Source organism: Drosophila bipectinata, chromosome 3L (assembly GCF_030179905.1).
Source record: "Drosophila bipectinata strain 14024-0381.07 chromosome 3L, DbipHiC1v2, whole genome shotgun sequence".
Lineage (NCBI taxonomy): Eukaryota > Metazoa > Arthropoda > Insecta > Diptera > Drosophilidae > Drosophila > Drosophila bipectinata.
Window position 1 is genome coordinate 1,626,460 of NC_091738.1, and position 23,771 is coordinate 1,650,230.

Sequence of the window (23,771 nt, forward strand, 5' to 3'; positions counted from 1 at the left end):
TCCACAGTAAACAAGGTCATTACGGGTAAGAATTGAGTTTATCTGGTGGCACTTCAAAGCCAAAGGAACTCTATAGAAGAATATAAATAATTACGTTTAATTTCAAAACTATTTTATTTTCTTTTATTTATTTTTAAAATATTTATTACTTATGGTCTCCTTATTTTTGTTTACATCTCTGAAATCTTATTTTAAAATATTATAAATGCTATAGGCTGAAATTCATTTTATTCCGTAAAATATAATTATCAGAAAACAAATATTAAGACAACTTTTCCGAATCGGACTTCAAAAACATTTCTTTAAAGCCCGTATACTTAATAAAATGTTCAAAAAAAAACCTTCCCTACTTAATTTATAACTCAAACTATTTTTAAATGATTCTTTCATATAAAATATTTGTTCACAGAAGCCAAAACAAATGCAAGTCAAATATTTACATTTTCCAAACCCCTTTAAGCCTAAAAGTATGTACTGTTTTACAATCCCACATAAAGATTAAATATTAAATAAATAATAACAATAAATTTTGTACGTTTGACGCAAAATGCAATATTTATTTCAACATATATAATCCTTTCCTGTGTGTGGGTCCTGTTCCCATATTTTAACTTTCAGCAGTCAGAAGTGGGTTGGAAGGTACGTGTCTGCCGAACTAGAAGCAGGGGTGTATAGATGGACAGGGTTTTGAGTATATGGGGGATATCCTTGTTGCAGGTACGATTCGGCAGTCAGAAATTTCGGGTACTCGGTCCTTTATTAACGGTAGTAGGCGGCGTAGGGGTAGGCGGAGTAGGCAGAGGCGTAGGGGTACGAGTAGGCGGAGTAGGCAGCGGCCACAGGAGCGGTGTAGGCGGCGGTGTAGGCAGCGGAGTAGGGGGAGGCGGCGACCAGAGGGGCGGAGTAGGCGCTGTAGGCGAGGGGCGTGGCCAGGACGGCAGGCTTGGCAGACACGCAGGCCACAATGGCGAACAGGCACAGAGCGAACTGTTGGGGATAGAACACGATTAGTAATCCTTTTTTAAGCCCGAGATCCTTTAGTTCTTACGTATTTGAACATGTTGTGTGAGTTGGTTGTGAACGGTTGGTTCTGTAGTACTAGACTGATATCTCCTAGACCCAGACCCAGGAATTTATATAGCAGAATCGGTCGAGAAAAATTCAGGCCCCAAGCCAAGCCACGAAACGAAGGCGATCCGGGAATTGGTATTCATGGGCCATTCTCAGATCGGTTCCAAGACCATTTCAAAAGCCAGCCAAGGGGAATCTTGAGCATTATGGCTTTGCACTTTTGGTTTCATTTTGTTTTCAATATATATTTTTAAAAGCGTGACGAAAAGCGAAAAACAAATCGATGGCGAGACCGTGCTGGGAATAGCAAGTACCTCTGGATATTGATCCATCCATAGGCCGGCTCTTGGAGTGACCCACAAAAACTGCCGGGTTTCGGGTTTCGGGCTGGAGGCTTCAGAAGTTTATAAAGCTGGGTTCTCGCCCGCCGCCTGGTTTCATTCTAACATATTTGCACAATCAGATCAGATCGCCGATAGCCATGTACAGGAAATTAGTAAGTCTGACGAGGTTCTCCGCGGAGAAGTCGATGCACCTGCTCCACGATGATGAGCCGACGCCGTCGGTGATCATTTCAGGTGATCACCGTCCTGCTGATCCACCTGACAGCCGGGGGCGAGATCCGGGATGCTGCCGAGGAGATAGATGTGCCGCCTGCCCACCGGGCTGCCCCTCCACGAGCCCCGCCTGCTGCGCCACTGGGTCCTGCCCCACCGCCGCCTACTCTTGTGACCTCTGCACCGCCTCCCAACTATCCGCTCTTCTTCCCAGCTGCGTGGCTGCCATACGGACGCTTCAGCGCCTCCATTCCCCCCCTGATAGTGGCAGGTCCTGTCTAAAAGGCCATCCTGCCGCACGCCAAGGACGATGTTGCCCCTCTTGTTGAATTGTTTTCCTCCTGTTACAGTTTTTTGTTGTTGTCTGATTTGAATGAAATATATATTTAAATACGAGATGCATAATTATCTTCTCATGACGCAACTGCTGCGGGTGAGATTCTAATGGACACCACGTGCTCGTCCTACGAAATCTGATTTGAGTCTGGCATCTATGGGATTCGGGGAGCGTATCATTTTTCCAATTTGCATATCGATGGAGTGACGCAACTGCCTTGGCATTTGTTTCCGCCTCCGAGATGAGTGGCATTCCAGGTGGCGACACCCGAAATGTAGGTGAACTCTCGTAACAGGGAACAATCAGAATATAGGTTAACCCTCGTAACGAGAATAAATCAGGAATTGGCCGTCATGTAACTAATTAGCATAATATTGGGATGGCACACATAATGGACGTCTAGAGTATCCGAACAAAACGGAAGTGAATTGATTATATTTTCGGATTAGGCCATAAGATTAGATATCTTGCACGTTGATATTCTGATTAGGATATTGGATTTCTTCCGGGTTACTCATAATAACTCAGTTCTTGCAACATAGAAGTACGTAGTACATTTACCTTGAATATATGCCTTATACCTAGGCCTACTTAATCGTGGAATAGGAATATATCATTTAAATAATTATGATTTTTAAATTTATATAAAAGTTTATGATCATCATATAACATATCATATATATAACTTTTTCTAGACATGGAGAACATGGGGAAACAACTTAAAGTTCTTGGAATAATTAAGACAGACAGGGCATGTTTTTCAGAATCTTTTAAGTTTACCATCTTATGGTAATAATAAAAATTAAAATGTTAAGTTTTTATCATATGGCAACTACAAAGCCCATCATATTATACACATTTACATAAAAATGTAAATGAAACCCTACCACATTATTCCTCAAAAGTAATCACCAATTATTCCAAACTAAAAAGGTAAAGAAGTCTATCTTTTAAATATTTTTATTTCATTGTTTTTCAATTCGTATTCAATGTCCTTTTCGTTGGTATCCCCTTTACAAGACAGTGGTGTAGCTAGCGGTGTAGGGGTAGGCAGCATAGGGGTAAGCCGAGTAGGCAGCAGCCACAGGGGCGGGGTAAGCGGCAGCCACTGGGGCGGTGTAAGCAGCGGCGGCAACGGGGGCGGTGTAGGCAGCGGCAACGGGGGCAGTGTAGGCGGCGGCTACAACCGGGGCAGCGGCGACTCCATTGAAGTTACGTGCCACGTACTGGGAGCTGGTGGCGGTAACCACACCAGCTGGGGCAGCAGCAACCACAGGGGCGGCGGCCAGAACAGCTGGCTTGGGCTCGGCCGAGGAGCAGGCCACCAGGGCGCACAGGACAACGAGGGCAGACTGCAAGAAGGATGGAGGGTTAATGGGTCAATAAGGTTTACCCTAGGATCCTCTAGAGCTTAGATACTCACCAGCTTGAACATGTTGGTTTTGGATTAGTTTGATTTGAGCTAGCAAATTGGACTATGACTGGATTGGGTCGACCTGCAACTTTTATAGCGAAACCAGACCGGGGGGATGCTTGAATTTCTGGGCACACAATCGATTTGGGCGAATGATTCTATACCGCCTGCATGGGAATGCAGAGCGGCCTCTGGGGGGCTCCGATTTGCCGTTGCCGCGTGCTACGTGCCGTCGCATTTTGGGAGGTCGATCGCGTCTACTGCGCTGTAGTGTGGGGGCTTCATCTATTATTTCGGGCACGCACCACATTGTGGGCCCATAAAAGTTGTCGCTGCAAGGTAACCACTGGCCAGTAGCCACTGGCTGTGATTGATGGAGTCCAAACACACTGACAAAGCTAATTGCCCCGCCGATTCGACCATTTGACGATGAGTAACCTCCTGTGCCAAGAGTTGGCCAGAAATCAATGAAATGCCGCAAACAAATTCCAAATCCGATTGCGTTGCATCCGTTTCAAGGTTACGTGGCGCATCCCACGCAACTGCATTTATGCAATCGAATCCCACGCACGCGTCCACCAGATCCTCTCCGGCGATTGAAACATTCCGGGAATCTAATCTCTTTTCGGTTTTCACGCAATCGGTGTTCCACACACGCCCACTGACCGAAACACCGGTTACGCATATGCCAAAGGTCAACGTACTGACCCCCTTGATATGCAACTGACCATTTTGGAGCTCCCCAAAGTTATCTCTGCCACATGAGGCAAGGCGGCTCTTGGTTTCGCAACCAAGCGAAAGAAGCGTGCCGGCTAATCTCTGAAAGGCAAAAGTGAGGAGAAGTCGCCAGACAGAAGCAACTCTTCCAGATTGGTTCTATTTGGGGAAATAGTGTTTCAATACCCTTTGAGTAAAGACTTTGAGTAAATAATTATAATTAAATCTTTTAAATTATGAATCTAGACGACTCTTTATTTTAAAGAACCTTCTTGGGTTAGTGTATAAAATAAACAAAACAAAGGACAGACCGACAATTTTTATCGGAATCCAGACATACGATGCTGGGCAGCGGAAAGCTTCCAATCTGACTCGGCAGATATCTTTAAGTATATAATATATAGTATAATACATAAGAAAAATATAAGAATATATGGACTGCATTCAAGAAATTTGCATTGCGGCAATTTTCAGTTTGCATTTTTAAGCGTCGGCGTGCGGTTCGTTGCAATGGTGGATATATCGCGAAGGATCTGGGCCATTGCCATTATCCTGGCCCTGAGCACCGTGGATGCCTGGGCCAATGGCGGGGATATACCCCTTCGGTGCGACGAATACGATCCGATGGTGGGCTACATGGACATCAACGAGGCCTACTGCACGGTCACCGGTTTCACGGTCACCCACAGCCAGAACGTGGTCATAAAAAACATACCGGCCGGCAACATGGTCAAGTTTATGAAATTCTACATGTCGACCCTGCTGTACATGCCCTTCCACCTGTTCGAAACGTTTCCGTATCTGAAGACCCTCGATGTCTCAAACACGAACATCGTGGAGCTCACCCGTAACGCCTTCAGCGCGGCCAGCAATCTGACGGTCTTGAATCTGTCGTACAACAACCTGACCTCCATTCAGACCTCAGTGTTCATCGGAGCCAATATTCTGATGCGCCTGGACTTGTCCTACAACGACATCACCTCCCTCAGCGTCAACGCCTTTTGCGGACTGCAGACCATCAGCCAGATATTCCTCACTGGCAACCGATTGAAGGAGCTGCACAGCGACATCTTCAAGGACAACGAGTACCTCGAGAAGGTGTCCTTTGAGGGCAACATGCTGACCACCATTCAGCCGGAGGTGTTCAGGAATCTGCGCAGAATCAAGGAAGTGAACCTCTCGAACAACCAGCTGATCCACATACATCCCGATACCTTTGCCGAGGCAGCCAGCCTGGAGAACCTGATGCTGTCCTACAATCAGTTGCAGAACTTCAAGCTCACCGACAAGAACATCGTGCACCAGTTGCACTTGGACAACAATAATCTTACCACCTTGTTGATTAATGCCACGAGATTCGTTCGGGCCAGCTACAATCGCATTTCCCAGCTACTGCTGTACCAGAGCCTGCACATCGAGAGCATGGACCTGCGGGCCAATAATCTCACCAGTATCTCGAACCTCACCAACATAGCCTACCTACTGCATCTGGATGTTTCCGAAAACCCCATCGGACCTTTGAATATAACCACCTTCAACCAACTCAAGAGACTTCGCGGACTATTTCTGAGAGGAACTGGCATCCGTGAACTCAAGTTTGGAATGTTTTCCAAACAAAAGTACCTGGAGGAACTGGATTTGTCGTTCAACAACCTGACCAGCCTTAATCTGGACATGTTCGTGCCCTATCTGACGAACCTGAAGAAGTTCCTGGTGGACGGAAACGAACTGACCGAGCTCCAGGGAAATCGCACCTTCTCGGAGACCTTCCCCATGCTCCAGAAACTGGGAATATCAAGGAACCGCTTCAACTGCTCCTACCTGCACCACCTGCTCATCCCACCATCGCTGGCCGAGTCTGTGATGCTGAACATCGAACCGGACACCAGCCTGGAAGAGACACCCCACATCCGGGACGTCTCCTGCATCAGTCAGTCCCAAACTGCAGTGAACGCTTCCTTCATCGCGGAAGAGTCCGTGCTGGAGGGACACATCCAAACGCTGTCCAAGCAGCTGGAGATCGTGGGGGGCCACTCCAGGAATCTGGAACGCCACCTGGCCTTCATGGAGGTATTCGCCTATGTCCTGGGAGCCGCGATCATCATCTGCATGGTAGCTCTGGTCACTCTCCGGTATCTGAAGAATCGGCGTTCGGATCGGTACGATCGCAGCAGCATTGTTTTCCGATCCACCGCCACAATGGATGCAAATCTTACCCTCAACAGTGATTTGGCGTAATATTCATAAAAAATAAATCATAATCATTCCAAAAATATACATTAATCATAATATATCTATGTAAGTCCTGTAACTTTAATTTGAGAATCGAATTTGTTAGGATCTTTCAACTCATAGGATCATTTCCATTAAATTAAAAAAAAAAATTATATTTAAATAAGGAAGAAAATAGAATAAATATGTATAGTTCTAAAAGAATACATTTTTAAATTTCGATAGTGATTTTGTATTAAAATAAATAATAATAATAAAATACGAGCGAAAAACAATCTCATGTAAGAAACCCAGATAAATAATGTAAGCAATCTTTCTCGTTTTTAAATAAAGCAAATATAAGAATACATAATATAAAAATGTAAAAAAAAAAGTCAATCATCATTTATGGACTTATTTATCGTACTTATAAAAAAGTGAATGAAATGCGGAACAGAAACTGATACAATACATGTGAGTTTGCTTGGAGGTTTTATCAGAAAAGACACTTCCTGCCTGCCATTGAATTCCGATAAGTTTGAACTGCAAGACCTTGAAGTAAGAGAAGAAGATCGGAAAAGTAATGAACTATCTATAAATATTTTATAGAATAGTAGCATTATAAAGTGCACATTTCCTTATAGTCCATCAAAAACACAGCACAAAATAATAAAGCTTATAAAAATAGCTGAAACTTATTAAAGCATTTTAAAATATTCAAAATAAAAAACTATTTTTTCGTTTCTAGTAGTTCTTTTATTATTTAATCATTTCTATTAATCCAGTCCATATCCAGTAGGGCAATCTACTTCTTCAGCAGCAGAGGAGCAGTGTAGGGGGCAGCCACGTAGGGAGACGCCACATAGGGCGATGCCACGTAAGGGGATGCCACGTAGGGGGAGGCCACGTAGGGGGAGGCCACGTAGGGAGAGGCTGCCACGTAGGGAGCTGCGAAGTTGCCGTGGTACTCCCGGGAGTAGACAGCCGCCGAGGGAGCAGCCACCAGGGAGGCGGAGTAGGCCAGAGGAGCCACGATGCCGGGCTTGGCGGCGACGCAGGCAATCAGGGCGAACAGGGCGATGGCGAGGAACTTGAACATCTTGGCTGGGCTGGTTTTGATTTGCTGAGTGACAAACGAAACTGATGCCAATTGCCGGATGGACAGGCCGTTTTATAGCCCAGCTGTAGTACAAAACACCTACAATTAGCCTTGGCACTTGGGTATTTCTTGGCCCAGTTTTTAATTAGCCAAGCTACCTAAATGCGAACAGTACCGTCCGCTACGTGACTGGCCTGGCCAACAGAATTGGCTTTGCGGCTCTCGACCTTGCCGGCCGAGTCGCTGGGCTCTCGAACTTTTTCGGCTATAAAAGCTGCGGTGGAAGCCGGGATTAGACATCAGTTGCATTCGTTCAATCCAACAAGCAAACCAAATCCAATCCTTCAAGATGTTCAAGCTCATCGTCGCCGTTGTCTTCGCTCTGTTCGCCTGCGCCGCCGCCAAGCCCGGAATCGTGGCTCCTCTGGCCTACTCCGCGCCCTACGTGGCCTCCCCCTACGTGGCATCCCCCTACGTGGCGTCTCCCTATGTGGCCGCTCCCTACACTGCTGCCTACACCGCCGCCTACACCGCCCCCTACGCCGCCGCCTACACAGCACCCTACGCCGCTGCCGCCTACACCGCCCCCCTTCTGCTGAAGAAGTAGAGCGTATCCTGGACCCTGCTTCCGGAAAGGATGGATTAGATTGACACTCGCAATGAAATTGAAATAAACTGACCGAAAAACGAAAATAGTTTCTGTTCTGTTCTGGAAGATCTGGGTTATCGGGTGGAATTTTCCCAATTTATAGAATGGGGGCAGGACATTAAGCCCTGAATTCAGCCCCTTAAAGATAGAGGTTATTTGAATTAAATTGTACACTCTTTAAACTTTAAATTCCCACTCTTAAAACTCAATCCAAGCCACTAGAATCTCTGTCATTGACTTGGCCAACACGTTATCCGTTACCGCATACCATGGCCAATTATCCTTGGCCCGAAACACATGTTTCCGGGCGTGCAGTGAAAGGATAGCGGACTGAAAACGTTTAGACAATGCAACGTGCGGCATTTAAAATTAGACGTAAACGGGTCGAATACGTAATCCTGTGGCAAGTCAAAAACAGAACAAAACCGAATCCAGCCAAACCAAATAAATATTTCGAGTTCTTATATAAAAATTTATTCAGAATTAGCGTATAATTTCAGCTGGCAGCCCAAAGGTATGTTACATTACTGGTTCTGCCCAGTTACTTTAACCCTTGGGAAGCTTAATGGGCCTGAAGCTAAGGCTGTTGTATACCTGAAACCCAGCCGACCAGCCCAGCGTTAAGGCCAGACTTCCGAAGGGGTCAAAAGCCACCTTCTGGCCCAGAGGCTTCTGTTTCTGCTTCTTGTCATCCTTCTTGGTGGTTGTCTGCAGCTGATTGAAGGCACTGTACAGGGAACTCGGCGGATTTTGCACAAAGTTCTGCACTCCAATGACCAACTTGTGGACATCTCCGAATATGTCGTTTGGAGAATAGAATTTGGCAGGATCCTCCATCAAAGGAAGTACTTCGATTGGTTCACTTTCGTAAAAAGCAGCCTCGTTCATATCTAAGTTTCTGCCTGGGGATATTAGGATGTACATTGGATGGCAACGAATTGATTCCAGTAATGGTAACAACACTATTAGAAACTGCCAAGAAAATACTTAAATATAGATCCTTGTTTGAAATAGTGTTCAGTGACCTTACCACAATCATGCTCACAGCTCTTCCAAACAATGACTAAATCAAGTTGAAGAAAAAATCACTGCTTAAATATCATCAAGGATGGAAGCCCCCTATTATCCCTAATCCCCTTTAAACCCAATTATGACACATATATTTTAAAACCAATTTCAGAACTTTATTGGAGGCATGCCCGGCCAGTCGGCGGCCAAAACAGGTGAACAGCTTTGGGTGACAGGTGGATGCCTTTTGTGATGGACTTGCTGGAAATCGGCTCAGATCCATCCGTGTCCATGGCCGTAGCCGTGGCCATAGCCGTAGCTAATGGGGCGCACGACACTGTGCGTCCAGATGGGCTGGATCACTCGCACCGAGGGCAGACTGTGGTACGAGGTGGTCAGGATAGGCGAGGAGTGGATCAGGCCCGGGGCAGCCAGGGCAAAGGCCAGGCAGAAGGTGAGGAACAGGCACTGCGGGGCAAAAGTGTTCAAGGTGTTCAGTTAATTAAGAGTCCTCCACCCATTCCATCGCCTCGCGGATATCCTTACCAGCTTGAACATCTTGAGAGGACGTTGATTGCTTGAGAACTTTTTGAACTCGAAACTGGAACTGGATCTCGCGGCGAAGCTGCTGGAAACTGCTGTGATGACTTGTTGAGCGCGCTGCTTGGTTTATATAACCCGCCCCAGAAGGCCCAAACGAAGCCACACCGGGCCAAAAAGCCACCAGCAGCAAGCCAATCCAATCCCCTGGCTCGACCTTGGTCCGATACTCAAAACCCTAAAAGACTTTTGAAATCTTAGCGGACGTCGTCTGCTCAGATTTCCACCAGTTCGCGAGTGCTCAGGTGAATGACTGACTTTGGTTTGCAATTACCAGAAAAATACAGTTGGGTGGAGAACTGCACCACCGCCCCAGATGCGATGTGGATATTTTCAAACGCAGCACCGCAAAGCTTTAAAAAAAAAAAGCCGACCAAAACGAAAATAATCCATTGCGGAAACTGCGCAATACACCGGCGATAAACAAATCAACAAGCCACGAAAATAGGAAAACATTCAATGGTACACTCAGTTTGGTATAAACAATACACTCATTTAATTGAGTTTGGCGTGGGAGTTTGTTTTTATTGGTGTCAAGACAAAAGGAAACTTGGCTATGTGTTCAGCGCCCACAGCCCTCCCAATCCTTGACCTTGAAAGCCTCTCGACCAAGAAACCGAAAATACCGGAAGTGCGTCCTCCTCCGCTCCGCCAGCTCTTAATTGTTTATTTTGGGCACCAGGACCAAGCCAAATCAAAGGAAGTAAACATAAAATCAGAAAAGAGAGGAGTACATTTGCGACTTATTCAAGGCCAACCACTCGAGGAAAATAGGGATTAAGATTCTGGGCTATTGAAACAGTTTTTATATTATGCGCTATCAGGAAATATTGATTTTAAGGAAAGCAGGGCAGAGCTTACAAAATAAGGGGAAGACCTAATTATACACTTGTAGTCCTTCTTTGGCGGTAAAAAATTTTTTAAAATGGTCAGTTTCTAAAGAAAGCTTTTATTTTCTTTCGCCCTGCACAGAGAAGCGATGGAATGATAAGATAGAATTTGGCCAAAATGAAAGATTTAAAAAAAAACACATTTTAGATTATAACTCATTTCTTATCCGATGAAAATTTTAGCACCATTTGTGAAACAGGGCTTCAATCCGCTTCCATCAACAAAATTAAAGAACTACACATTTTTAAGGTTTTTGACAAAAGAGTTGATATTACCACTTAAAAGAAGCAAAATCGGGGTCAGATTTAAGTTTATAAGTATTTGATGGAAAATGTTTCCACTCGAAGATCTTTCAAGTATTAACAGAGTGATGAATATTTTTCTTATAGTAACCGGGGTGTAGGATTGTTGGATTTGCACTTTCGTTCAAGGAGTAGTAAATTGTGTAAATTTTAGAGGGAGATACAATTTTATAATCTATCCCATTATAATGGGAAATTTTTGGGCTACGAAAGAAGTGTATTAAGAAGGAATAAAAATGATTCTGGATAAAGTATTATTAGGCACTTTATTTATCCTTTCTAAGTGGAATAGAAAAATATTATTTGCTTAAAATATTTATCTATTGATGGTCTGCTTTGAATTTAAGTACATTTTTTCTCAAGTGTGGAAAGAACATTTCGCTTGCAATGGCAGGAAAGAATAGAGCCAGAGGGCATTGTGGCAGGCTCTGTTGATTCGGTGGCGTTGCAAGATTCCCTGTCTTGTCAGCCTCACTCACGACAATGCGATTCGCATCTAGATTCTAAGTGGCAGGAACGGGTTTCCCTGGCAATTGCAATTGCATCTGGTGGTCCATTCAAAGTGAGTTAAGGGCTTCTTTCATTTGCCGCCTGCCAGCCAAATGCCTTTGACCTTGGCCACCAGGGAAAAAGTGAAGGTCTGGATGAGGAGCTATAAAAGCCGTGATCCACCAGCAGCCGGGATTCAGTGTGATCAGTGATCGCCCCAGGACTACATCAACCGCAATGAAGCTGGTAAGTTGTAAAAAAGAAAAATGGTCTATTTTATACTTCTATTTATTTCTCTCGAAACAGCTAATCCTCGCCTGTTTGTTGGGTCTGGCTTTGGGCCATGAGGTGTACACCTACTACACCCCGACCTATGGCTACTATCCTTCAGCCTACGCCAGGACCTCCGCCGTCCTGCCCCTGGCCTACTCCCGTCTGGTGGCCCCGGCCGCTGCCGAGTCGCACCTCTACCACAGTGTCGAGACCCCGCACTCCTTCCAACAGCAATACCGCAGCGACTACAAGCCCCTGACCTATGAGTACATCTACTGAGCGGTGGAGAGCAATAAACCCACATGGAGGGGAAATCTTCCAGTGAAACAGATAACCAAGTTGTAACCAAGTGAAATTTGAATAAAGTTCGACCACTTCGCATCATTTAAATGGGTTTTACTCGGCTAGCTGGATGACCCCTATTGTGCTCCGAAAACAACTTCCCTACTACCCAGCAGAGTCCCGCCCCGAGTGACCTAGGTCACCTGCTGTCTGTTGAACTGTTGGCCTCCTATTGTTCGGCTGGAGACCTCCGAAAAAATAAACAATGCTCTATTGGCTCTATATCGAATATCGCCGGTTGAGTTCCCTGCCCCATGTGCCTCATGTGCCGCCTTGTTTACACTTTTTCAGCCATGTCAGCCGTCACCTACGTATGCGTTGGGAGGCCTGTGCCTGTCTAAATTTAACCAATTGGCAGCAAAGTGGCAATAAATCAAGACTCAAACGGCTGCTCGTGACGTACGTCACTAGGTGCGAAGAGAAGCCCTTAAAGTCCTGCAATCGAGTGCAATGTGACCTGGGAAACTGAAGCGTGGCAGTCGGCTCCCCCAGCCCTATGCCCGGGCACTTGAAGAACTTTCTTCGAAGAAAAAAACCCGAGAACGTGACCCGGGGCTAGTCACATGGCAGCCAATGGGGGGACATACGCAAATGCCCAAAACGGGAAACCAAAAACGCAAATCTAATCATATATACTAATTAATATTTGATTGCTTCGATTGCCATTGATACTTCGATACAAACAAACAATGTGCGCCAAAGGTGTGGCTATATTTGTGGATCAGAAATGTTAGGGAAAAAGTATATACTTATCCTTTTAGATGGACTTGGTTATGTTAAGATTAGAGACATAAGATTGACCGATATTTTAAACAAGGCTTAGAGATAATAAGTTAAATCGTATAGTAGCTTAACACAGCTTGACAAAGTCTTTGTCTAAATTTGTATGTCAGACAAACAGAAAGAGCAAAGCTCAGAATCCTCACAATTACAGTATATTATTAAGCCATCAATACCCACAGAGGAGTGGTTATGAAACCAGATTGAGGGACCATGTTCATTATGCAAAGCAAATTAGAAGTTCCTCCCAGTCCATCCAGTGAGGCCACTGATTAGTGTGCTTGTGGCTTTGGAGGGTTTGTCCGATCTGCACAGTTTTGCCATCAATATCAGTTTACAGAAACGCATCTCCCGCGTCGGGGGACATGGGCATCTGGGGAAGTGGAGACGCTTGAAAACCTGTTGCCATTGCTGCAACATCAGCATATATGCAACAGCGTATCTGCAACCCATCTGATTCGATGCTTGTGCCAGTTCAAGGTTTCCCAATGTCCAATTAATGGCTAAAAGGAAAAGGAGCCGAGGCAAATCTATGCGGACAGCCACTCAGAGTCGTGACCACAGCGGGCAAAGGAATGGACTAGAATCGGTCTAGAACTAGATGGATGGATGGGCGGAGGAGACCGCCAAGTTGTTTACCCAAACAGGATTTGGCAAGAGCACCCAGTGCCTCGTATAAAAGGCCTTTGGAAATGCGGAGACGAGCTTAAAGTGTAAAAGACTCTGGACGACGCAGTTTGCAGGTTGTTGGAGAAAATGCGCAATTATCTTTGGGTAGGCAACACAAAATCACGATTCCTGTAGCCTTTGCATGTAAATATCCTACCATTTCAGTTTACTTTGCTTGTGGCCACCGTGATGGCCACCTCCTGTGTCAAGGCCAAGCCAGTGGTCTCCTTTGGGGTCAGCTACCACCAGCCGAGCTACCTGGGACCTGGGCCAGGACCCTACTACGACAACTACTACGGGAGTCCGTACCAAAATGGCGCAAGCTTCTACTACCAGAACGGCCCGGTCCCCTACCGATATCCCTATAGTCCTGGCAGTCGCTACGGAGCTCTCGACGTTGGAATTGGCGCCTTGTCACTAACCCCGTTCCTGCTTTGAAATACATTTTAAATCCCCGGAAAATAGAAACGATAATTGTACTAAAGACTTTTTACTCTTATTCTCGGCACGCACTGGTAAGCCTTTTTTTTTATCCCACAACAGGTGGTTCTTACCTGGCTGGCTCCTAAATGTTTACGTGACATTTGGCCCAGGGACTGCGGTGACCCAGTGACTGAATTTCATTGAAAAGGATTTTCGAATCTCCAACGCAAGCCCCACTGTGATTGGTTCACCTCAAGGGCTATCAGTGTGTCCTTCAACAGGACTTACAAGCGAAAGATGCACTCAACATCAGCTACTTAATAGTTTAGTTTTGATTGACTTTTGAGATATAAATTGATTTGGATTTGGAGCAACCAAATTCCACTGACCTTTGGCATCTACCATCAAGCTAATCACATCATTCGGTTTATTTTAAGCTTGACATTTTGCAGTCCTTGATTATGCTAATATCCTCGCAGATGTCTCACTTATAAATAGAAGTCCGGTTTTCCGTGGGCTCTGCATAATCGCAATGCGTTTGCAAAACGTGAAGTCTCTTCCGAAATCAATACACTTGCAATTGTCAGTAGTTGTCTCCAATTAGAGGAGCTCCTTTAAACGTCCTGAATTTCCTCCTTTTTCTGTCGATAACCTCGTGAGTCAATCACATACGGTCCAGTTCGACATGCGACGCCGCCACGTTTGAAAACTTGAGACCTACAAACTATTTCACGTGAATAGTGAGGAAACACTAAGGGAAAAGGGGTATTGATTTTAATATGCTTCTCAAGAGGGCAAGATAATAAATTTAAACAGAGAAACGCATTCCAGGAATATGCAATTTAAATAAATATATTTTTGTAATAGCTTAAATGCTTAAATAGTATTTACATGTCTTTCAAACTAAAATCTAAGAGTCTGCCTAAAAACTAAACTTAGTAGCTGCCGATTTTCCCCTTTCCCAGTGCAGGAGGACACCTTCTGTGAGTGACGTGGTCGGATCACGTTCCCAATCACGCACAACAATGACAAAAACTCAAAAGTGCAACCTGCTCGGCCAAAGTGTGGCTGGCTTTTAACTTGGCTTTGTTCGCCAGTTGCCAAAAGGGGAAGCATCAGCAGTCACGTTGAGTGGAAAAGCCCAGAGGAGCAACAGGTTTCCTACTTCAGAGTCGAAGGGAAAATGCGAGTCCTAGTCCTGGGGAGACCTGGTGCGTCCTTCTCGACCGCGCTCAGGGCACTGAATGGCGATGGGTGTGTGTCAGTATGACAGGCGAGTATCCTTCGGCCAGCCGAAGTGTGAGCCGAACCATTCAAATGTCCTCGTGGGGGCGAAGGTTAGAGGCGAAGCTGCCACGACATTGAGGAGCTGTATAAAAGCGGGTGCCCATCGCCTGCCAGAGGCAGTCTTCAGTCAGACTTCAACGTGTCGCGTTGGCCAGCATCCAGTTCCTCTAAAAACAGTTATTGCCAAATAAGAAACTCGTCTCTCTTACAAACGAACTGATTTGACCAAAAATCAAAGTGTCTCAGTGCCAAAAAGTGAACTAAAATCACAAAAACATTTAAAATGGATACACTCTCACCAAACAGCGGCTCCAAGTCGAGCTCCAGCGGCAGTTCGGCGGCCAGTTCCTCCATGGATCTGGGCAAGCAGCAGCAGAAGGAGCTGCACCATCACCTCCACTCCAGGAGCGGACCCAAAAAACTGTCCCGCTCCCGGAGCCTGCTGCAGCTGCTCAGCAAGCACTTGGGCAGGCACTTCCACCATCAACACCATTTGAATGAAACCGTCTACAGCAGCCAGGACGACATTCGCAGCAGCTCCACAGACTCCTTCAGCCTGAGCTACGAGCGCGGCAGCCACGAGTGTCCCATCAATGGATCCAGCTTGGATTTGGAGCACACCTCCAGGACCTCGAGTGCCTCGGCCTGTTCGCGGTACTCGCCTGGCCTGGACTTTTACGATCAGCAGGGCCACATCTATGTGGACGCAGTCTACCGACCAGGCAGCGCCATGGAGCAACTGCATCCGCAGCTGCAGTTCGAGGAGGACAGCAGCGAGGGCAGCTGCAACGAGGGCGAGGATGAGGGCACAGATGAAAACGAGAACGAGAACAGCAAGCCCCGATCCGCATCCGCCGCCTCAGCCACCAAGTCCACCGGCCTCCACCTCAGCCGGATCTCCATCTCGTCGTCGGTGAGCCGGATGTTGCAGCACTTCTCCAGCCCCACGGGCAACTCCTCCCTGCGGTCGCTGTCCTGCAGCAGCACTCCGCTCCGGCAGCCCAAGAAGTCCCTGTCGCCCCACAACTCCAACAGCAGCAGCAGTAGCAGCCACTCCAGCAGCTCCAAGTCCTGCGGCGCCCCAGCCTCCAAGAAGGAGAAGAAGCAGCAGAGCATCCTGCGGCCGCCAGTCCAGTACGTCTACATGAAGGGCATGTCGGGCCTCTACTCCCGGGTGCCCAGCTACGCGGTCTGCTATCCCTACACCCTCCAGCACATGTATTAGACATCCACTTAGAGTAAATAGGACATAAGGGTAAATCGGGGCAAGCTGAAAGCTGGTTGGGGGTCTTGAGAATATAAATTTAGGAATTCCTAGTGATGTACGAGTAGTGCCTGAAAATTGAGATCTGAATAGCGGAAAGGGTTAAATGGGAAGACAGAATAATATATACAGCGAACATATTTTATAAATGTGTCACAGCTGAGTTCGCAAAAAAAAAACGGAAACAAAAAGCGAACTGGGCCCAATAAGTGTACCTAAAATACTACGCCCCGGAAATCAAATACCTATATATCCACACCTGTATGTGCTACGATACAGACCATAGACGATCTAATTGTCTTTGGCTAATTTAGGGACTTTCAGTTTACACGGGATAGATTAAATTTAGCTTCAATGTAAATCAAAATGTTATATAGAGGCCCCAACATATCTTTGGAAAGTAATCCTTGAAACACAAACTTTAGTTGAGAAAAAAAACAAGAGTAATAAACTAGTTTTAACTATGTTTTGAAGGGAAGACAACTTTTGCACCTTTAAGCTAGTTTTAAATATACTTTGCACTAATTTCCACAACTTACATAATTAAAAACCAAAATTTGACGAATTTATACAAGCAAACCAAAAACTTACGAATCGATAAGAAACGAAGCTCTTGAAAAAATACTAATAATGAAAATTTTACAATAATTCACTTTCCAAACCAAACGAAGAAAAACAAGATTTTTTAAAGCAAAAATTATTCTAAATAATAAAGTATATCATGCTAAAGTATATGATATGGTAGATGATAATAAGAACATAGCAAAATGTTTAGAGCCCATATATTTTTAGATCCTAACATGAACAGAGATAATCTAACAATTAAGTCTAGCTGTCAATAAAATAAAATATACATGACTATTAAAAAATCTAAAAATACAACGGTCTTTCATTAAAAACCAAGGTAAAATGGCGAATGAACTTCATTTTGTCGGCCCAAGGCAGCTTGAATTCGTAACGGTTAAGCGAAAAGCTTAAGGACACCGTTAACGTAGGCAAAAGCTTGCGACGAGAGAGCGAGCCAGCGACCCAAAGAGAGCGTATCCTGCACGTGGCCTCCGTTTGTTTGGGTAACAGTCTGCGAAACTGTTCTCTGAGAACGGTCGCGAATGTGTGCCAGGATGAGGACACTGCCTCGCCATCCTTGTTGCTTTTGTTGGCGGCAACGACTCGGTCTGATGATGTAGGCAAAGTCCTCAAAATCAAGTTGCCGAAGGACTCGACCTTATAGTTTTGACATACGAATACTGTGACGTTAATCGGCGGCACTGCACTCCCTGGGCGTGACAAATGGCAGCGTTTAAAATTTTGATGACACCTCAATTATTTAGGTTAGCCAATGGACCTCTCGCCAAGGTCCTTCTCCGATCGCCCCCCGCTCGATAGACCTCATTTCGAGGTCGTTGTATCTTTGAACCCTTTTGGGGCTTGCTTTTTTCAATTTTAGAATAACAAACAACGGGTATCCGCATCCTTGGCACACTTGGAACGCCACACAGTGTCCTAAGAAATCAAATTAAAATGCATGATTTATCTGCAAACAAACAAACAGGCCTCTAACCCGAATTCCCGTAAACAAAACACCAAAACAATGACCAAATCCACTCGCCAAATAGTTTTATGACGCAGTTGCGAAATAAATTTCGTATATTTTACGGGATTGTTTTGATTCGGCGGAATACTACTGCGTTTTAATATTTGATGTCCAGGGAATCGGAAATGGTTGGGGTTCACCAGATGCTTCTGGTTATTCCTCGAAGGACTCTCTGCGGCGAGGATAACATTGCAAGCGTTCTGAGAATTCTATCGGGAATCGTTATAAGGGAATCGTTAATGTTTTCATTAAATTAAAATATTATTCTTATTGATAAATGTTCCGGGTAGATGAAAAATGCTTTATGCTTGAATTCTTTGAAAACATTAAAGGCCAAGGTTAATTATTTTAATTTTAAAATATAGAGTTATTATTGTAAGAAGCTAAGGTTTATACTTCCCCCTTTGTTGACATTTCAAATCAAACACAAAGTTTCAAAGTTTATTTGAAATTTAGGGTCAATGACTGGCAGGACAACAGCTAAGCCCCTTCATTTATCTGTTGGCCAACTTGATTAAGTCTAAATGAGTTAATTCGCTGCTAAATGGATACGACAAGCGCTTGACAAGCCGGCGACAAAAGAGTCCCCCCACTTCGCGCCCATCCTTCGGGCCAAATTGAATTCCAAGTTGTGTAATTTTGGCCAAAACAACGGCGATAAGCGCTAAATCGGTGTCCGCTCTGACGTCAGTGGGTGTCAACAATTGCGCCTCTAATTAGATGTTCAGGATTTTCGTAGGATGTGGGTGTGCGGACACGTCCTGATTTCTAGTCTCCCACTCCGCCTCCACCTTCCATTTTTTCCATCACAAAGTCAAAACAAAGGACTTCATTAAGCCGCCGTCGTCTTAGCTTGTCTTAAAATGCGTCTCGTAAAATTGGCATTCGACTTTATTTATAGCGCATTAAAATCAATTTCGGGCGCAATTAAATTAAAAGCAACACCAACAAAGACATCATAGGCAGGACCCAATCTATATCTATATGAAGTGTGGGAAAATTTTAATAAACCTAAAATGATAAAGCGCGTCTTGGGCAGCTTCTGCAAAGGAGCCCCTCTTAGTTTCCCAAGTAGCGCCCCTTACAGTCCTTCAAACATGTCAACGGCAAGGATATTTTAGGCAAAATAAGCCTTCGCTTCAGCTTCAGCTACTCAGGGCTATTTTTGACAAAAACAAATTAAATCAACCGAGAAAGTCAAACGGAACAAAGTGAAATGAAAACGTCTGGCTGATTAAGAATTGATGACTTTGAGGGGAGAGTCCAAACGAAAACAATTAGAGACAAAGGAACGAGTAGCCCTAAGGGATAAAGTAGAGGAATTCGAATAACTTATACCCTATAGACATATATAATATCATTTTTTGGAGTTCACAGTAAAAAGATTATAATATATATAACTGCTTAACTTTACAAAATAAACCTTACAAACTTTACAAAATTAAATGAAGACCAATGGATATGAAGGACATACTATACCCTCTGAACCGTACCGGATATGATCAGCCATCTTCCCACCGCCACGACGTGCATTGACACCACCTGGCGGCCAGCGGCACCAGCAATTCAAACAAACACAGAGAAATGAGAAGAAACAACGGTAAACAGAATTTCGCTTCCCGTTTTAATATTAGGCAACAATGCAGGAAGAAAGACAAAGGCGACAGCGGAAGCAGAGAGAAAGGGAGTGATGGCGGCCGGGCAGAGCGGGAAATGGAGCAAGGCTTGCAGGAGCGCTCTCTCCGGCTGGCGGCCGACAGTGCTCTCCGAGGACACTTTGCAGAGTGCCGGGCGAGGCTATAAAAGGCAGCGGCTTCCGATTTGCCGCCTCACAAGCGGCAGGACAACGTGCCCAGTCGGTTCGCCTTCTCGTTCTCTCGTGCTCTCGGCATTCTCGAAGACAAAGATAAACAGTCTCAGACACCGGTTACAATAACAAAGGAAGTGCAAGAGAAGGAGAGAGGGCCCTATTACTTGCCCGGAAACGGAAAGGCGGCGGAAGTGCAGTCCTCTAAGCAAGGATATTACACATACGCACGGGCGGCACTTTAGTCTCCGGCCCGATAAGGAAATTACTCATACGCAACGGTGGACGACAATGGGAACCCCGCATGTTTGCTTCGCCGATGAGTTGCCGCAACAGCAGCAGCAACAACAACAGCAACAACAACAACATATGAGCGCCAGCAATGGAAGCCTGAACAACAACAACAGTCTCAGCAAATTGGAAGTGGGCTACGGCACTTCCACGCCCTCGCCGGGCGGCAGCTTGAGCGTCTCGCCCACGCCGCGCTACGAACGCAATCTGGGCTTCTTTCGGCAGCTGAGCCGTCGCTTCGGCCTGAGGTCGCAGGATGACCTAGTTCAATCGGATGACGCAGCTGCAGTTGCAACATCCACGGCGGCCAAGGGGGCCGGAGCCGGTGCAGGAGGCACTCTGCTGGAAGAGGATGCCCACAGTTCATCGACCGACTCGTGCTCCTCGGGGCGTGGCCTCAGCAACGCTCAGCAGTCGCGTCTGGAACTGATGTCCATGTCCTGCGCCTCCAGCGAAACCAGCAGCACCCTGGACATCGAGGAGCAGCAGGAACAGCAACTTCAGCTCCAGCAACAACAACAACAACAGCAGCAGGAGCAGTTGCAGGCCAAAAAGAAGCCCGTTAGTCGAGCCAGCTTTTCGCGCCTGCACCGGCGCTCCACGTCCTCGCTGCGTCGCGCCTTCGAAAGCCTCTCGCTGACCTCTCGCTCGCTCTCCTGCAGCGGCCCCTCGCCGCCACCACCCCCCTCCGCGATCCAGCCAGCAGCCGCCTTGCCTCTGAAGTCAGCCCTCAAGTCCGCCTCGAACGTGGAACTCAACAGACAGCAGAATCATCAGCATCAGCACCAGCACCCTCACCCGGCGGGCAGGTCGTCCTCCACCTCGAGCTCGGGGTCCAAAAGCAAGCAGAAGCCGCCGCCCCAGAGGATTCTGCGCCAGCCCGTATCCTACACATATCTGAAGGGCATGTCCGGTCTGCCGACGCAGCGGGTGCCGCGCAGCTCTGTCTGCTGCCAGTATGCCAGGCGTTGAGGATCCTCCAGGACGTCCCAAATCATCTATAACAGCCGGTATAAAAACCCAGATAAATATTCCTTGTTTTCTTTCTTTTATTTAATTCTTTTTAAAATCCTAGCCTAATAAGATGATCATTTAAAAATATAATTACTAAATTATAATCATTAATAGATTTAAAAAATCTACATTTTAAATTAACTTAAAAAACAGCTTAAGTACTAAATACTTTGCTCAAGAAGCTGTTTAGAATTCATTTAGCTTTTAGTGCATCTACCCTGGCTCCCAAAATTCATTTCAAAATCTGTGATACAAGAATTTTCCCCCATCCTAGAGAGCATCCTTGAAACTCCCTTCCTTTATCCTGATAAATCCATCATATCCAAAAGTCTTCTCACAACCGTCGGTAAAATTGGTAAAAATATAAAAGAATTAAAAACAAAACCATTGGAATGATAAGAATTTTATAAAAATTTGATTAACTTTTGCACTTACGAGATATATTACAAAAATTAAAGTAGAAGCGTAGAACTCGTCATGAAAATATACAATATACACGCATTCGTCACCGCTTTGATGCTAGAATAAGATCATGTCACGCATACCGAAGACTGTAAACACTAAAAAATAAAAGAATAAAAATATTGAGATGGAAGATCTCAAGTTAAAACTTTAAAGGTTTGATTGATTGAGTGTAAAAGTCACAATAGATTTCCTTTTGTATAGATTCTTATACAATTCGTGCCTTTATCAAAAGTCAAAGCAAACAAAGATTCACATAAGTATTTGTTCCAAAAATTAAACTAAACTATAAAAATATACAAGATAAGTTAATGTAATTTCCTTTGTAACTGTTTAATGGGATCAAAATTGACGAGCATTTAAGTATTTGTTCCGCAAAATCCTAAAACCTTAAGACACTTTGATTGTTTACCTTAAGAACCTTTATTCAAATCAAAATTATTTGCCAAACCAAGTAGAGTTTATGCATAGAATCCAAGTACTTAGACCCAGCACTCGAGCAAGTAGCGTTCAGACGTAGAGTATATAGCCGAAGCAGCCGCGCAACTGACTTAACAAGTATTCAAGATATACATTACTTTAGCCGTTATACACATTTACAGTTTATAGAGAAGAAATATTAAGAAATTACAAACCAAGGCCTACTATATATACTTGTACGAATGCATTAGCATTGAATCATAAGCCAAAGCAATAACGTTGATGGGTTATACAGAACAATATCAGCATTAATATACAGAACATATATACAGCAGCATCTTATAATTAACTATTTACCTAAGCAGCAGCCAAGCAGAAAAAGCAGAAGAATTGTAATCATTTGAAGGCCAATAGCCTCGAGCAAAGAGAGTTCAATAAAAGTGAAATAATTTACACCAAAAACTGTCTTTTATTTGCATCCAATATTGATAATTATACCATAATCATCGCAGACTTACAACATCGTTGGGTGTATACTTTATGGAGCACTTTATCTTCATCTTCTGTGACACCAATCGCAAAGTTTTTCCCATAAAAAGTTTACCAAAATAGCTACAAATCAATGACACACACATGGCATTATGATTATTATGTGGAAACTGCAATTAGGCGAGCCAATTGAACCCGCTCTGCCGACCATAACGCACGGATGAACCTCCCAGAATCGAACAGTAGCCAGAAAAGTTGCCAAAAAGTATAAAAATAAATAATAATGTGTTGTGTCCAGGAAAGTAGGTCAACGATTGAATTGCCATCAGGATTTGTGAGTCGTTCTGCTACTATTCGGTTGTCAAGGCAGCGGTTCGGCTGGAAATCTTGATGCGGGATTCATGTTGAATTTATAATGAGTCTGAGGACGTCTGAAGGCGTTTGATTAATACGATTCCATCTGAACTGGCAGACAATAAATATCGAATAACCCGAGACCGGTTCCAGTCCCGACCGCAATAAAAGCAACCGAGTGCGCACTGACAGTTTGTTTGACAGCGTATTGGTGGGGCATGCAGCGGAGGCATCTACTCGTATTTTGCATTGATTGATTTGTGGCTGAGCGACAGATTTCAAATTAATGGCAAGTTCCCAATGGGAAGTACCGAGTGAGATGGGATGGGGGCTGCCACACAAATTGAAAGCGAACAATCATCATAAAAATCCATCTGCTTGCCAAATCAAATTCGGCAACAAATTAACGAAATTAGCAGGAATGTTTGAGGCATTAACTTTCATGCAGGGGGGCTTTCCCTGGGAGACTATTTGGTTTTCACTTTCGGCCCGATTTAATGGCCAATCGAAGTTCCCGCCGCTAAATGGCCGCAACAGTCACGCACTCGAGTGGCGGCGTCTCATGTTCCTGCTGATTTGTTGTTTCGGTTGTTGGCTGGGGAACAAATTACATGCAACACGAACACTCCACACACCACACTCACACACATTAGTATCCCGGCCATGACGTGACCGAAAAGTTGATGAAAAATGTCGGAATCTAAATATTTTTGCAACACATTCCCATCACCCGAAATTGGCCCGCACACTACATAGTCTCTGCCGTCGTCGTCGTCTAAAAATATCCTTTGACCTAATTCCCGCTGACAGTCGACAAATGTGGGGGCATTAAAGTGAGATAAAAAGATACGCAACCAATTGTGCCGCACAGATCCCACTGAACTTAACGGAATAGGAGGGACTGCGGGGCGTATGTGTGATTTTTACAGCTGTGATTGTTGCTCATACGACCCGTTG

General features: G+C 45.0%; 12 protein-coding genes across 12 annotated transcripts in view; 7 read left to right on the forward strand and 5 right to left on the reverse strand.

Annotated features, from left to right (window-relative positions):
- Positions 1-23,771, reverse strand: part of LOC108126218 (pupal cuticle protein C1B) — a 76,523-nt gene that overhangs the window by 40,856 nt on the left and 11,896 nt on the right. The gene's annotated exons all lie outside the window — the stretch shown is intronic.
- LOC108126215 (vitelline membrane protein Vm26Ab) lies at positions 528-1,124 on the reverse strand. The gene is made up of 2 exons (XM_017242680.3): positions 1,049-1,124; positions 528-987 (listed from the first exon to the last, which is right to left on the reverse strand). Exons 1-2 carry the CDS (start codon positions 1,058-1,060, stop codon positions 760-762), a joined length of 240 nt encoding a protein of 79 aa, XP_017098169.2. The 5' UTR covers positions 1,061-1,124; the 3' UTR covers positions 528-759.
- Positions 1,524-2,024, forward strand: LOC108126247 (proline-rich protein 36). The gene is made up of 2 exons (XM_043214035.2): positions 1,524-1,567; positions 1,650-2,024. Exons 1-2 carry the CDS (start codon positions 1,553-1,555, stop codon positions 1,908-1,910), a joined length of 276 nt encoding a protein of 91 aa, XP_043069970.2. The 5' UTR covers positions 1,524-1,552; the 3' UTR covers positions 1,911-2,024.
- Positions 2,957-3,486, reverse strand: LOC108126231 (vitelline membrane protein Vm26Ab). The gene is made up of 2 exons (XM_017242695.3): positions 3,389-3,486; positions 2,957-3,317 (listed from the first exon to the last, which is right to left on the reverse strand). Exons 1-2 carry the CDS (start codon positions 3,398-3,400, stop codon positions 2,979-2,981), a joined length of 351 nt encoding a protein of 116 aa, XP_017098184.2. The 5' UTR covers positions 3,401-3,486; the 3' UTR covers positions 2,957-2,978.
- On the forward strand, positions 4,589-6,961 carry LOC108126131 (leucine-rich repeat-containing protein 15). Its single transcript, XM_017242568.3, has one exon. It carries the CDS (start codon positions 4,607-4,609, stop codon positions 6,332-6,334), a length of 1,728 nt encoding a protein of 575 aa, XP_017098057.2. The 5' UTR covers positions 4,589-4,606; the 3' UTR covers positions 6,335-6,961.
- LOC108126243 (uncharacterized) lies at positions 7,082-7,463 on the reverse strand. The gene has a single exon (XM_017242706.3). The coding sequence runs from the start codon at positions 7,404-7,406 to the stop codon at positions 7,113-7,115; it is 294 nt and encodes a 97-aa protein (XP_017098195.2). The 5' UTR covers positions 7,407-7,463; the 3' UTR covers positions 7,082-7,112.
- Positions 7,714-8,091, forward strand: LOC108126239 (vitelline membrane protein Vm26Ab). The gene has a single exon (XM_017242702.3). The coding sequence runs from the start codon at positions 7,756-7,758 to the stop codon at positions 8,011-8,013; it is 258 nt and encodes an 85-aa protein (XP_017098191.1). The 5' UTR covers positions 7,714-7,755; the 3' UTR covers positions 8,014-8,091.
- LOC108126254 (uncharacterized) lies at positions 9,306-9,690 on the reverse strand. Its single transcript, XM_017242716.2, has 2 exons — positions 9,610-9,690; positions 9,306-9,531 (listed from the first exon to the last, which is right to left on the reverse strand). Exons 1-2 carry the CDS (start codon positions 9,619-9,621, stop codon positions 9,337-9,339), a joined length of 207 nt encoding a protein of 68 aa, XP_017098205.1. The 5' UTR covers positions 9,622-9,690; the 3' UTR covers positions 9,306-9,336.
- On the forward strand, positions 11,548-11,935 carry LOC108126129 (uncharacterized). The gene is made up of 2 exons (XM_017242566.3): positions 11,548-11,591; positions 11,652-11,935. The coding sequence occupies exons 1-2, from the start codon at positions 11,583-11,585 to the stop codon at positions 11,895-11,897; spliced, it is 255 nt and encodes an 84-aa protein (XP_017098055.1). The 5' UTR covers positions 11,548-11,582; the 3' UTR covers positions 11,898-11,935.
- Positions 13,449-13,862, forward strand: LOC108126128 (uncharacterized). Its single transcript, XM_017242565.3, has 2 exons — positions 13,449-13,514; positions 13,575-13,862. The coding sequence occupies exons 1-2, from the start codon at positions 13,497-13,499 to the stop codon at positions 13,845-13,847; spliced, it is 291 nt and encodes a 96-aa protein (XP_017098054.3). The 5' UTR covers positions 13,449-13,496; the 3' UTR covers positions 13,848-13,862.
- LOC108126233 (uncharacterized) lies at positions 15,258-16,371 on the forward strand. The gene has a single exon (XM_017242697.3). It carries the CDS (start codon positions 15,403-15,405, stop codon positions 16,342-16,344), a length of 942 nt encoding a protein of 313 aa, XP_017098186.2. The 5' UTR covers positions 15,258-15,402; the 3' UTR covers positions 16,345-16,371.
- LOC108126194 (myb-like protein AA) lies at positions 19,875-21,190 on the forward strand. Its single transcript, XM_017242658.3, has one exon. It carries the CDS (start codon positions 20,076-20,078, stop codon positions 21,045-21,047), a length of 972 nt encoding a protein of 323 aa, XP_017098147.2. The 5' UTR covers positions 19,875-20,075; the 3' UTR covers positions 21,048-21,190.